This window comes from Alternaria hordeiaustralica (assembly GCF_023758085.1).
Source record: "Alternaria hordeiaustralica strain BMP 2776 chromosome Unknown scaffold_3, whole genome shotgun sequence".
NCBI lineage: Eukaryota > Fungi > Ascomycota > Dothideomycetes > Pleosporales > Pleosporaceae > Alternaria > Alternaria hordeiaustralica.
In genome coordinates this window covers 143,291-157,787 of record NW_026056775.1, presented here as the reverse complement: position 1 = coordinate 157,787, position 14,497 = coordinate 143,291, and the positions used below count along the sequence as shown (strand labels likewise).

The 14,497-nt window shown below is 52.0% G+C and overlaps 4 protein-coding genes across 4 annotated transcripts; 3 read left to right on the top strand and 1 right to left on the bottom strand.

Moving 5' to 3' along the window:
- Positions 1 to 7,053: 7,053 nt before the first annotated feature.
- Positions 7,054 to 8,374, top strand: J4E84_002231 (uncharacterized protein; the record flags this gene model as incomplete). Its single annotated transcript, XM_049384858.1, has 2 exons — positions 7,054 to 7,107; positions 7,163 to 8,374. 2 exons carry the CDS (start codon positions 7,054 to 7,056, stop codon positions 8,372 to 8,374), a joined length of 1,266 nt encoding a protein of 421 aa, XP_049246881.1.
- A 181-nt stretch (positions 8,375 to 8,555) lies between these two features.
- On the top strand, positions 8,556 to 9,923 carry J4E84_002230 (uncharacterized protein; the record flags this gene model as incomplete). Its single annotated transcript, XM_049384857.1, has 2 exons — positions 8,556 to 9,371; positions 9,639 to 9,923. 2 exons carry the CDS (start codon positions 8,556 to 8,558, stop codon positions 9,921 to 9,923), a joined length of 1,101 nt encoding a protein of 366 aa, XP_049246880.1.
- Positions 9,924 to 10,444: 521 nt separating this feature from the next.
- Positions 10,445 to 11,798, top strand: J4E84_002229 (uncharacterized protein; the record flags this gene model as incomplete). Its single annotated transcript, XM_049384856.1, has 2 exons — positions 10,445 to 10,806; positions 10,865 to 11,798. The coding sequence occupies 2 exons, from the start codon at positions 10,445 to 10,447 to the stop codon at positions 11,796 to 11,798; spliced, it is 1,296 nt and encodes a 431-aa protein (XP_049246879.1).
- A 296-nt stretch (positions 11,799 to 12,094) lies between these two features.
- On the bottom strand, positions 12,095 to 14,138 carry J4E84_002228 (uncharacterized protein; the record flags this gene model as incomplete). The annotated part of the gene is made up of 2 exons (XM_049384855.1): positions 12,095 to 13,833; positions 13,943 to 14,138. 2 exons carry the CDS (start codon positions 14,136 to 14,138, stop codon positions 12,095 to 12,097), a joined length of 1,935 nt encoding a protein of 644 aa, XP_049246878.1.
- Positions 14,139 to 14,497: the final 359 nt, after the last annotated feature.

The following is a 14,497-nucleotide window of genomic DNA, read 5'->3' as shown; positions in this document are numbered from 1 at the left end:
GGGCCTTTGCGCTGCAAAATCCAGATCTTTCCACTCAACAATGCTCCACGATACATTGCGCTATCCTACCGATGGGGCCCTCCGTCGCCTTTGCATAACCTTCTCGTTGGAAACAAAGCACTCAAAATCCGGGACATCCTTAATTCGTGCCTACTTGAGCTGCGAGAAGATGTAGATACATGGCTGTGGATCGATCAAATCTGTATTGCGCAGGGGGATACCACGGAACGAAACCACCAGGTCGGAATGATGTCGCGCCTCTACAGCAACAGTGCTTCTGTCATTGTTTGGATAGGCGACATACCTCTAGCAGCTCCAGGGAATGTTGATCGGTTCACCGACCAAAACCTCGATAGTGCGTCGGCCGTGGCTTTGTTAAATAACAGTTACTTCACGCGACTGTGGATAGTGCAAGAAGTATTGCTTGCAAAGACCGTCAAAATCCATCTCAACGGGAATCGCTGCGTTACATGGAGAAGACTATATGATGCATACCTGTCGGCAGTCCCGGGTTCTATCATTCCCACCGCGTCCTCGTACCTCCTAAACAACCCGATACATGAAGGGGATAGAAGTGCGTTGGCGTGGACAACATGTATCAATGGCTTCTCCGCAAACGCGTGTGAGGATCTTCGAGACAAGGTGTATGGTATGATGGGCGTTGTAAGGGAAGAAGACAAGCTCACAGTGGACTATCAGAAGAGTGTTCTTGAAGTATATACAGACGTGTTCAGCAACATGTGGGACTTGGGGGGTCCAATGCATCCGAATCACATGGCAGGCCATCTTCGCACGTTGGGTTCCCAGATGGGTATCGAATTATCACTGATAGCCAGCTTTGAGCTTGTACTTCACCATCGATATGAACAAAGCTTACAGGATCGGGTATCAGCTATACGGTTCAAGAAAGCAGACGATGTAGATAAATACGATCATTGGTGGTATGAGTGCGACGGTAAGAGACTCTACTTTTGTCCTTCACTTATGTAGATGCCCTCGCTCCCTGTTTACTTACCAGCACGATTCCTAGACAGATAATGCAATGTTCTCCATGTAGGTTCGCCGCATCGTGAAATACAAGACACCGACACTTACTCTAGTCGTGGAACAAGTTTACCTAGTAGTAGAAACTTTCGCGATGATACTATTCGCCGAGCTATTGCGCATAGCCACAGTTCGGCTTGAGCAGATGGTGCAGCTTTGCTCCGCTGCCTGCTGGCAACGCATCCATGCATGGCGGCGGGAAATCGGCATTCACGGACGAGCATCTACAAGCCGGCAACACGAGGAGGTCCCAGTATATGGCCTTAGCTCAGCCTCCTGTCAGTAAAGCCTGGAAGAGCTTTTGTGCATGTTGGCAGAGATCTCAGAGCGGTCAGTACAGCATCACAAATAACCATGCTCTCTCCTGGGGCAAGTCGAGTGCGCGCTGCATCACCATCATGACGAACTGAGTAGTGATAGGAAAAGGTAAAAAGCAAGCTTCTTCCTCAAGCGACTGGCAAGCCAGAAGTCTCAATGAAAAAGTGGTCGCGTCAGCCAGAGATAGTGCGATACTGGCGACACTGTGGTCCGGAGTATGAGCAAGCCCAGGGACCCAAGACCTGAGTACAAAAATAAGAATAATCTTGAAGTCACCGTAGTGACCTGAGAGATGTTAGCGCGATGCCGAAAAGGGTAATGTGTGAGAGAAGACATACGTTTCAGAGATTAAACTGAAAAGAACAGATACTACACTTGATCTGAAGGGGTAAGTCAGCAGGTGTCTCGAAGGTGTTCGTAGAATGGGGACGTACCTAAGCCAAAAGGCAAAGAGAGCTAAGGAGGGAAGAAGGGGACGGGCTGCGCGAGGTTGATATGGGCGCTGTGGGCTTGGCGCGCTAACGGTCACATGATCGCGTGCTAGCGCTGCAAGCTGCGCTTTGGCCCCGTGAAGGTGGGTGACCATGGACCCTGCACCGACGTTCTGCCGGCCAGGCACAGCGGCGATGACGGCGGTGCCTTGAGGCGAGCAACACGAGTTCGTCCTGAACGCACCCGCTCTCGGTATACTTACGAAATGAGACGACTGCGACCGACACCCCCGCTTGCTACGGGAATTCCACTCGCATTGTAAAGGAGCCTCACCAGAAGTCCACATCAATTCCAGACTTTCTCCCGCGTCCGATACCGTGCAACAACATTCAGCGACTGCAGATCCGCTATCTTGTGAGCTTTCAACATCGTTCTGATCCCAGTCAATGTCCTTCAACATGCGCCGCCCACCACAGCTTCCGAGCTCTCCACGCCCTCCAAGGGTTAGGATCGCCCTCGCATTCCACCGAGAACAGGAAAACCTACAACGATCGTCCAGCTGGCATCCGCGAACACCATATAAACTACTGCGTGTGGCCGTTGCAAGTTCTAAACACCATTCCTGATTGGTACACGTCTCTGCTTATATGCATCATGCGGGAAGCTGAACGTGTCAATGGCCAAGCATTTTGCGGGCAAAGCCCCATGGCTGACAGTTTGCGCAAATTTGCGCGTTCAAGGTAGGTGCTTGGACGTCTCGGCACATTTCTGGAAGTAATGCTCGCCTGATCAATACAATTGTAGCCTTCTCGTCGACTTTAGGGCCTAAGATATCCGCGACTCCAACATATCGTCATCATGGAAACCTTATTTGATACATTTGACTTCCCGCGCAGCTCTACCGACGCGATAGCCCCTCCGGCCCCTGATTATTCGAAGACCAGACCCTCAAACGCGACCCTCTTCCGTTCCGGAGGTACACACTGGCGATGCGCGCACTGCGTAGAAAGCGTACTCTACTCGCTTGCGAACGGGTACATCGAACACTTGCGCATGTGGACATGTTGTCAATGCGGCTTTGCTGAGAACCGTGTTTCACTATATGCTGCATGCTCCATGTGCGACGCTACCAGCTTTCTTGACATTTACGCCTGTCACTACCCTTCCGTCCTGGAAGTTGCAACGGACGGCGCAATGAATGATATCGTGACCTACGAGGCTTCAGAAATGACACGTGTACATGTGCCAAAGACGGGAAGTTCTCTAGAACTACGTACAGCTGATGATTTGGTCTCTGCGGTTCAGCAGAACTTATCGTCATTTGCGTCATTCTATGATGGCTGCCAGGAGCTGGAAGCTGTGGAGGTGTTTGACAGTCACGATGACACGAGAACGCTGATGTCGATCGATGATGAGAGACTGCCTGGCCTCGGGGTTAGTAGAGCGGACCTGGCTCATGGAGGTCACATCAACTTGCCGGCAACATATGTCATTGACGAGCCTTTCATCGCACGTTCCCGCAACGATGCCGGAATTAAAACGACCAGTTCATGCCGCGCGTCATCGTCGACAACCTCGGCCCTAACGAAGACCAGTTCAACGTCCTCCACACTCACCACCGTGACACAACGAGCCCTCGACAGCGGCTACGGCTCTCAAAGTAAGACATCTAGCGTAGACAAAGCATCACGCAAACGTGCAAACGAAGCCGACCACCAGATACCGCCCAAATCAGACACCATTACCAACGATACGAACCCACCGCCCCGCAAAAAGCCCCGACGCCGTCGTTGCGATACCATCAACCCCGGTCTCGCATGCCCTTTCTACGTACGCGACCCACAACGCTGTAAACATGACTCTTGCGTCTCGCCAGGCTTCCTCAGCGTCCACAGACTCAAACAACATCTAGAACGTGTGCACCTATACTACACATGTGAACGATGCGGGGCTACATTTCAGGGAAACGCAAAAGGAAGACAAGACCTAGCCATGCATCAACGCAACGTCCAGCCATGTCAGCTTGTGAAGAAGCCAAGCCCAGAGCTCTCGACTTTAAGCCATGCGACATTCAAAGTGATGCGGTCCAAGCAAGGTGCAGCGGGGAAGTCGGAAGAGGAGCGATGGCGTGAGATCTACCGGCTCATATTTGTAGACGCTGATGAGAAGGAGCTGAGAAGAGCTTGTGAGTTTTATGTCACCTAATTATTGGATTGGCCTACTAACTGTGATTTGATGTCGGCACGCAAAGCGCAGTACTGGGATGTTCAGATCGCGATGACAGGTTATCGCAATGCGAAGAGTTGCACAACACCTCTCGACAACTGCTTCGCGTGTTACCCGAACGATTGGACGCATCCATCAAGAGCCGCTTGCACGATGACAGGCTAGCCGCTATATGGCGTGAGTTTGCGGATGACCAATTACACGACTTGATAGAAACTCACCTTGCCGACTTGTCTTCCCCAGGCCATAGGATAAATCGAGATAGAGCGTGTGATAAGATTGATGATCTGTCTTGGTTTGATTTGATAGACTACAACAAACTGTAACGAGGATCACACTTAACCCGCCGCGATTTCGTAACTCTACCCTGCCAATTTTCCGAATTTACTCTCCCAAATCCCTTTCGCGAAGGCGTAAAGTCTATCAAGCCTACACTGCATCATCCACCGACATCCAGTTTTCTCGAGGTTGAAACTCAGTGGCGTATTGGCGTCGCACCCGTGATCAAAGACATCATTGTAAAGGTCTTTACCCTCCCTGCTGAACGCAAGACGTAGCCTCTGCTGGAAGGCTGCAGCATAAAGGGTTTTGTAATCCTCATTGTGGTGGCAATGTGTCCCCAAAAGCCTCCTGAGTTCCACTTCGTATAGCTCCTTCTCATACGCAATAGCTTTTTCCCACGGATCTGGGTCCGGTGTGGTAGTCTTGGTGATGACACCATGCTCGGCCTTGACCAGGTTCGCGCGTATGCCTTCCTCCGCAATCTCGTAGAAAGATGGACCTGGATCCTGGTGCCGCCGTACATATCTCTCCTCCATGAACAGCGCATTCATCAACGCTTTCCAGTCGCATGTGACTCGGCAGCTGAAACGCCCGTCTTGCTCTTGTGCAGGAAACTTAAGGTCGAAAGCACGCGTCTCCGCACTACCGACGAAAGTATACCGTCCATCCGGCGCATCAAACCAGATGGCCTGTACAAGTTCTTCAAAGCCATAGCCAGCTGTCCACATAGCTACGTCACCGTACGCTTTGATCCATGTGGCATCGTGCTCCAACCTCCCACATGAGGCAGTGTCTTGCCACAGGGTAGACCGTTCCTCCGGACGCGGCTGGCCTGGACGCAGAAGGAGAGAAAGCGTTGAAGATTTTGGGTCGATGGAATGTTCGTCTGTGGTAGCGATGAGGTTTTTCTCTATCCGACCAAATTGAATGTGGGTCCACTCGATGTGAAGGATGGGAAGAAAGGTCGCTCGGAATGTGCGCTCGGCCTCTTTTCTCCAGGCTTGCGATACTTGACGGCATGCGACCCATATCACGAATGGGTCATCGACGCTTTGGAGGACTTGGATGAACAACTCGTCCGGCAGGTGGGGTAGGCAGGTGCTGGCCATCTTTCACTCGATTGCAATACAACGACAATGCCGTTGAGAAGTTAACATCGGATTCTGGGCCTGAAGATCGTGTAATATACAACGCGCGATATTTGTAGATGGAGACTGCTGCCTATTAAGCGAAATGCAACCTTGGAAGGATGCGCTTCTTGCCGCGTCTCGGTCTGTAGCGTCACGCATCATCAGCGCTAAATGAGAATGTAATCAGGCTTCTACAAAGCTTCGTAAATAGGCGGAAGATATTGCGGAGCTTTAACGCCAAAGCAGACGGCCGTGATAGCCGGAAGCTAGCGGGGAGATACCGTAGCGTGCCCCGCACCCATAATGATTCTTTATCAGGAAACGGTAGAAACCTAAGAGAGCACTTACGTCACACTGCTAAGATCCCACATGCTGTCTTACACAAGTTCTCCTCCATCACGCCGAGTGTTCATACCACTGTACTACCGTGAGAACTTGTTGAATTCTTTCGTCTTGACCATTACCTAATCTTTCTGATCTCCCACTCACCTAAACTTCGAAAAATGGGTTTAATGTACCCTGTAGTTTGCGCCGCTCGGCTACCCGAAGAGGTCAGTGGGGTGTATCCTCTCCATAGCTTCGGCTCAGCACTGACTCCAAGCGAGGGATGCAGACTATAGATCTTTTCATCAAGGAAACTCGCGACGAGGAGGAAATGTGGAATATCGTTTTTGTGGACAGCATTGACGACTATTACGACGAGACATCAGGGGTACCAGGAGAAGACGGAAGCGACCCAAACTCTCCATTCATTGGAAAGACGCCCCAGGAATGTCATCAACTACTCTTGAAGCTTCGCGAGGATACAGAGTCGGAAATTTTCACGGAAATTTTTGCCATCATGGACGAGAGATCAACAGAAGACAACACTGTACTGCTCGTGTGCGCAGAGAGGGACTTGGGCGGGGAGAACGAAGTCTTGGACCTGGCGACTGTCCGTGCTACCTTCAAGGCTGCATCTACCGCGCTGATGCTATATGAAACGGGGCACAGCAGTGTAGGGGAGGATGCGGAACGTGCTGCACGTGAAAAAGACAATGTTTATCGTGGAAGGTAGTCTACTCATGCATAATGTGGACTAAACGGCATCGATCGTTTTGCAAGACAGGAAGAGCTATCTTCTAGCGTCCATAGGGGATAGCGATTGAATGTATCAAGGCCGCAGTACGTTTGGTCGTGAGGAGCGACGTGAGCCGCAGCGTTGTCGCTCTGGGGTTCGTAGACCGCACAGAAGCCGCGCTGAGTAGCTTTTGTTGTTGTGTTGGAGGCAGGCATTAAACGTACAAATACGGTGACATTCTATTGCGCTGCGATTTGCAACGGTATCGAAACCGAACTTTAGATTGCGTTCAAGAGGAGGTGTTGGTTAGGTACAGGAGGATGCGCACCAGGGAGAGATGACTGACGAACCTTATTGCGCTAAGTCACATGCCTTCGCGTTTAGCGTGAAACCTCAAATTAGCGTGTAAGCTCCCCCGCGTCTTCTCTCTGACACTTCAGCATTCAGCTCCAAGTCCGATAACCAGGGTGCAGCAGGTCTTGGTGCTATCATCGAAACGACAATACGTCGATCCTCCGTCTCTTCCAACTTGCCAGGCAACTTTCCGACTTCCCGTCCATGATGGCTAGTGCAACGTCGTCGACTCCGTTCCGCTTCCGCGACCTCCCCGGAGAGGTAGGCCCCTTCAGATCCCCTGAACGTGCTTCGTGCTGACTTTGCTGCCTATCAGATACGCAACAAAATCTATCGCATCGCTCTATGCAGCTTCAGCCCGCCACCGACCACGATAACGATACAACCCTCGTCATTCCTCACCGCGACACTTGCAGAACATCAGGTCGAGACCGCGATACTGCGTGTGTCCAAAGAAACATACCGCGAGGCTTATAGTGTCATGGTCAAAACCAATCGTTTCGTAAAGGTCACATCGTCGCGAGGGCTTCCCATGCGCCTTGCTATGGCAGGCCAAGCGGTCCGGATGATCGCCATCGACAGAGACATTGTTGATAGATTCAAGGGATACGTGCTTGGTGTGCACATTGATTTCAAACTACCACAATTCGCACGTTCCCCACTTGACTCCGAGAACCTACGTGAACCTGTCACCGCGATGATCCTTTACAGCGATCTGGACCGGTTTTGTAAGGCATTAAACGATGGGGATTTACATGATCCGGGGTTCAGCGAAAAGATCAAGATCTCAATCACCATGGCGCCTGTCTTAGATGTTGCGTCAAGTAACACACTATCACCCGACCTCAACGGTTTCTTCACCAAGAAGACGCAGGAAACACTGTTCAAGCCGTTCATGGACAATCTGTTTGGATACGGGGCCGTCGAAATTAAAGGCCATGTCGACAGTGCTCTGGCAGCTACCGTTCGTCAAAGTCTTGGGCAAGACAGATGTTTCAATCCGGCGGCTGTCCTCGCCGAGTTTGCGGCCGCGAAAGATCGCGGGTCGCAACAGTTTAAGGACCGCCAATTTGAGGAGGCCGTCATTGGTTGGCAAGACGCCGTTTACGATATGGACCAGTCACGTGAGTCCAATTCCTGGCCAAATGTAGTTCGCAAGGGAGGTGATGCATTTGTTGCGGAAATGGCTGCGCTATACTTTCTGATGCAGCTCAACATCGCCCACATTCAGATCGCGAATATGCAGAAGAACGCGTTTGGCGCCGAGCTATTGGCCGATGGCGCGCTGAACTCTGCAACTCGGTCGTTGCAGCCAGGCTTCTGGAAACCTGGTTACAAGTACAGACCTTCGCCTCAGCAGTTCGCCAAGCTGCGCTATCGGTACGCAATGTTCATGAGGCTGGAAGGAAACCCACAGAATGCGAATCGCGCTTTGAGCTTCATCGATAAAGCTCTCGTGTCACAGCCGGGTGACGGTGTACTTCTGAGAGAGCGTGAGAACATACTGGGGTGGATACAACGGCTCTGATTCCGCATTTAGCAGTCTCTGAAATGATCTGAAATGCCTTTCACAATCTTCTATACTGGTGCCTGGGGAAGCTAGGACCTCTTGGCTCGTGCTCGGGAGCCTGCCACAGACGACCCCAAATTGAAATTACCTGTCGTTCTTTCTTCCGTTCTCTCCTCGCTTCTCCGCCGGAACTGATATCATGAAGTTCCGCAAGCACGCCCGCCGTCTCAAGCGGTGCGCAAAAGCCATGATATCCAATTCGACTCAGCCCTTCCGCTTCATGGACTTACCCGGAGAACTGCGCAATCAAGTCTACACCCTGTTGCTATGTTCGTTCGGACCTCCTGTCGAGCAGACAGTCAGAAAACTCGGCGTGCCTATTGCATCTGCTGGCCACCGCGCAGAGACAGCCATCCTTCTCACCAGTCGTCAAGTTTATCTTGAAGCCTACGACGTCATGGTGAAGGCGAACCGTTTCGTCGTTGTCCGCGCATTCCCGCCTATACCAGTCATGGACATCATCCGGCAGAGTGTTGTAACGGTCATCACATACAACGATTTGCATATCTCTCAGTTCAAAGGCCACATCCTCTCAGTTACATTGTCGATGCCAGCGCCTTCGCACGAGCCGCCCATGAGCGTCATGCTCCTCGCCAGAGATCTGCCATCGTTCTGTGAGAAAATCAATCGATGCACTCTTAACAACACTCTCATAGTCGATGTGGATGTCGCACCTCTGCTCGGCGAGCACACTTCACTTCACAAAGACTCGTTCGACGCCTTTGTTTCGGAAGAGATACAACTCAGTCTACTCGCTCCATTCAAGACCCATATGCGAGGCTTGAAGAACGTCCGTGTACATGGTCGCGTGTCGCCCGGGCTTGCGATTGCGACGGCGAAGGACATGTGCCAGAATGAATGGTCGGATCCTACTGAACTGCTTCACCAACTCCAAAGCCTAAAAGAGCACGCAGCTGCGAAGTGGCAAGATGGCTCCCGCACGGAAGGATCAAGGGTATGGTCTGCGTGTTCGACAGAGATCGGCCGTGTCCGCGCGTCGTCATCATGGAGCAACCTCGTCTTGCTGGGAGGGGATTCGTTCGTCGATGCGATGATTGAGCTAAGGTTCTCATGCTGCCTGAACCATGCCTATGCTATACTGGTGATGTTCAGCGTTGCGATGGAGGATGGTAAAGTTGGAAGGCTTAGGACCACCTTTGGCAGCATGTCATCGCGTACCTTTACTGCCGCTCACGAATGCATGGAGATAAGTCTTTGGCAGGAAGGTCGCACATGGAGTCCGTCATGGGCTCGTTACTCGAAGCTTCTTTACCGACAAGCGCTGGTCTATCTCCTACTCGGTAGTATCGGAAACGCGGACGGAGCGCTCACTATAGTCGAATGTGCCCTCGAACGCTCGCCTAACGACACACCTTTCCTGGAATTACGTGGCGCCATACTCCGATGGATCGCTTCTGGCTGCGACTTCGATGCCGATCGGGCTTCAGTTCGCATTCATATGTCTGACAGCGGCGACATTACAGTCGACATGACAACCAACATGTAACGTATATACTGTCTGCTAGGGCTACGATCGCGTTCCCGCTCTGGCTTATGAGACGCGCTGGCGTATGTGGTATCGCGTCTACGGCGGTATGCCACTTAAAGTAGACACATATATGTAGGATTCAAATCTTGGTCACTGTTCTCGCTTCAAGTTGATGTGATATTTCTCGTCTCTGTCTAGTCCATCTGCCGATCTTGCACCGGGGCATGCGGTGCTTCGAGTCTTCATAACTGCAGTCACCTGCAATGGCTGATGCAATGCGGTTCGTCGTTGACATGGTGACGTAGCATCGACTCACTTAATGTCTTCCTCCCTTCACCGTGCAGCTTAGGCAGTTCCCGCTGCGTCACCGCCACGCTCGGACTCCGAGTTTGCTTACTACGCGCTAAGCCAAGTTGAGCGCACGTGGGAAACCAAAATACAGAATGTCTCCCGCCTTCACCCTCCGTCCTCCTCACGTCAAATCCTCACTCGACCCCGACACAATTGTCGCGACGACGACTTCCACAGTCAACGCCAATATGGCTACCACCGATACCGATGCGCCCTTTCGCTTCATGGACCTTCCCGGAGAGCTCAGAAACAAAGTGTATACTTTACTGCTCTGCTCGTTCGGACCTGCCCCAGATCCGATCCAGGAAATCCCCAAAAACCTGCTTACGGAGGGAAGCTTTGAGCCTGAACTTGTCTCCGCTCAGCACTGCAACGACCCTGCTATTCTTCGTGTAAACAGTCAAGTTCATCGCGAAGCCTACGACGTCATGGTCAAGACCAACAGATTCGTTCGGATCAGTTCGCCCAACAACTTGTCCCTCAACAATGTTATCGCTGGCAGAAACATCCCAGTTGTTGCGAGTGGACAGCTTGCAGCGGATTTCAACGAGTGAGTCTAAATTTGACTGCCTGTTTCACTGACTGAAACTTCTAACACCCGATTACAGGCAACTTGTCGATATCAATATACCTTCCGCGGGTCTGAGTCCCAACCGGCACGCAGACGACGATCAACCAGCAAGTTTAGTCATTCTGGGCTGTTATCTTGAGAAGTTCTGCAACAGCTTCGAGATGGCAAAAACCATTATGCCCGGGCTCGCCAACACTGCGAATTTCGTCATAACTGTAGCTCCGATGCTCACTCATAAGGGCCCATGGTACCAGGATGATCTGACAGACTTCTTTTCTGAATCTATTCAAATGGACTTGCTTGGGCCACTGGCTGGCATGCGAGGCATCAAAAACGTCGAAATTCATGGTCCTGTCGCACCCGACATGGCAACGGAACTGAAAGACTTGATGATGTCGGGAAAATGGAATGATCCACACAGTGTTATCGACTTCTTGAAGGAGATCAAAGACTATGGTGCCCAATATTATCGTGAGGGTCGGCTGATGGAGGCTTTCTCCACTTGGGGAAGCGGCATGCATGAGATCGATCGCTTGCGCGAGAGCATCACCTGGGAAAAGCTCGTCAAGATTGGCGGAGAGCCTTGGATTGACCAAATTGCTGCGCTGCAGTGCTCACTTGGACTCAATTCGGCACTGGCCATGATCAAGCTTTGGGGCCCCGACCCGAAGAACGTTGCCATGCCACCGGAAGCTCGAAAAGCCCACAGGAATCTGGCCCTGGTCAGCCTTTCAACATCTGCTAAGTGTAATGAACCAGGATATTGGAAAGAGGGTTATACATGGGTATGCTCTCCGGTGCTCAAGGCGAAGATCATGTACCGTCATGCTTCGTGCATTCGGCTTTGGGACGAGAGATCGCAGGCTGTCGTTGCCCTGGAACTCATCCGGGGAGCTATGTCACTTGTACCGAACGACCCTGTCGTCCGCAAAGAGGCGGAGGCAATCGTGATATGGGCACGTAGTATGTGAGAGAGTTGTTAGTATCTCTGGAGCGCGTGGTAGCTTACTGTACGCTGGATTGAATGGCCACGCGCTCGATCGGATGGCTACGAGAGTTTGAGTTGGCGAAAGTTTTCATTCGAGCGACCTGAACGTATGGTCGTCGGAGGATTGGAGTGGCTCTTCGGCCGTGGATAAAAGGGTGCACACATGGAAACCAATACCGCAGCTGACGAGGTATGCGCATAGGGGAAGCATTTAGTGGGGAAAATAATGCATACTTCCTCTTACAGTCTATTCGTTATGTCCTCTCACATCCATGTTCATTAATACGTCGCATCACCCCAGTCTTCCCGAATCATCTCACTACCCTTCTCAGCCACCATATAGATACTCGCCAAGATATTGGCATCCGGAAGTACCGGTACAATACTGCAATCAACAACTCTCAGCCCATCAACACCATACACCCTCAGCCTACTATCCACAACACCACCATCTTCCTGCGGCAGCATCTGGTTCGTACCGGTAGCATGCCAGTTGGGGATGGTATTCGCCTTGATATACTCGAGGATAGCTTCGTCGTCGTCATCAGCAACCGCAGGACCAGGGCTGACTTCACCAGAGTTCGGGCCGATAGTGAAGCGCGACAAGGCCGGGTGGCGAAGGATAGCGCGCAGGTACTTGAATGAAGCAATGCCGATGGCGCTGTCGGTGGGGTCGGCATAGTAATTGCTGTTGATGAGGGGGCTGTCGGACATGGAAGCACTGCGGAGGCTGACTGTGCCGCGCGATAGCTGCACCATGCTGGATGCGGTGACTGAAATGTAGGAGTCGTTTGATAGCGGCGCCCAGTATGGTGTTGGGATCCATGGGTACCACACGCTCTCGAACAGATACTCGATATGAGTCTGGTTTGCTAGGCCAGCATCAATGACAGCCTGAGCGCCGATGTCGCGTAGTTGCTGCTCGCTGAGCTTTTGGAAGCCGTTTGTGACACCGGAGGGAGCGGTGTATTGGCCGGTCAAGTTTTGGTAGAAGGCTTCCTGAGCAGCGCGCAGATTTTGGGGTGTGCGAGACATGTCCGTGGTGGAAGCGTTGTCTTGCGCACGCGCCATGATACTGAAGACTGAGTGGTCGTTAAGATGATGGCCGACGTTCTCGTTGACCACAACGGGCGTGATGCCGACCTTCATGAGTTCATCGGCGGGGCCAATGCCTGAGACCATGAGCAGCTGAGGGGAGTGGAATGCACCCATGCTGACAATGACTTCGTTCCGCGCTCTTGCTTGGCTTACGAAACCAGTGATTTGGTTGATGTAGCTGACACCAATGGCACGCGGCTTGCTAGTGGAGTTCGTCGACGATGGCTTGCTCATGACGATACCGGTGACAGGAGCGTCATGCAGCACCTTGAGGTTCGTTCGGTTGCGAGCTTGCTGATAGAAGCTGTCGTAGCTGGAGCTCCTTCGTAGCATACTGTCCATAGTCGTCGTTCCATGCTTGACACCTTCGCCGTTTCCGAGGTTGAGATCCTCGACGATAGGGATGTCGGCAGCTTCGCTACAAGCGACGACGAATCCTTCGGTAGATGGTGGAACGTATCCCTGGAAACCTAGCTGGAGCGGCCCGTCGCTATAAGCGTCTTCATTGAACGTCTTGTACTCTTGGCTGAACGCCGAAAGCTCCGCCGTTGAGGTGGGCGCATTCAACTTCGTACTCTTCTTGAAGAGGCGGTAAACATCGTTCCAGCTCCATCCAGGATTACCCAATTTGGCCCAATGATCGTATACACTGGCTGAGCCTCGCGCATAGTAAAGACCGTTTGTTGTGCTCGAGCCACCGAGAGTTCGCCCACGGAGATACTGGAGGGTGCGGTTGTTCAGATGCTCTTGTGGGGTGGTAAGCAAACCCCAGTCGATCACACTGCCTTTGATGAACTGATTGCCTCCAGGCGATTCGTATGCCAGAACTTGTTCGGGACTGGGCCCAGCTTCGAGAACCAGCACGGAGAAGTGTCCAGACTCAGTAAGGCGATTGGCCAGAACAAGACCAGCTGTTCCTCCTACTTAGTGTTAGCAAGGTCTATGGAACGAGTCGACCTGGTGGACAGTATCCACAAGTATGCTCTGTTTGCCGATGATCTCACGCGGCGAATGAAAAGATAAACGTACCACCTGCGACGATGAAGTCGTACTCTTCGTTGAAGACTGGTTCTTCAGTTTGACCTCCCTGGGAAGGAAGATCCCCTGGACCTTGGCGTTTCGCGAATTGAGAGTTGTGCAGATTGTACGTTGGCCAAGCAAAGGCGATGGATGAGAAAGAAAGCAAGGCATATGTGGATGCCTTGGCGGCTGTGAGGTACCGCATGGTGAGACTTCACTTGCTCTCTCTGGTGTGATCAGAACAGACGCTTGCAACTTTCCTCGGGAAGCTCAGCCCAGAATAGGTCGATAGGGCTACACGGCGCTGAGATGACCAGAAGGTATAACGGATGTGACGAGAGCGAGTACATCTCTTTATATCATGACCATCATACTGCCACCGGAAGCTGAACCAAGGCAATGGAAGCCAAGGCCTTGGGTATAGACTTTCCGCGCCTTGGTAAACGCGGTCTCATATTGTAGAGAAACAAGACAAAGTAGCCCAAGACTTGCTGTCAGCCACGCCGTGATTTCCGGCTGACTCCGAGAAAACCGGTGATGCTCGCCTTTCATGTCGTACAGAGT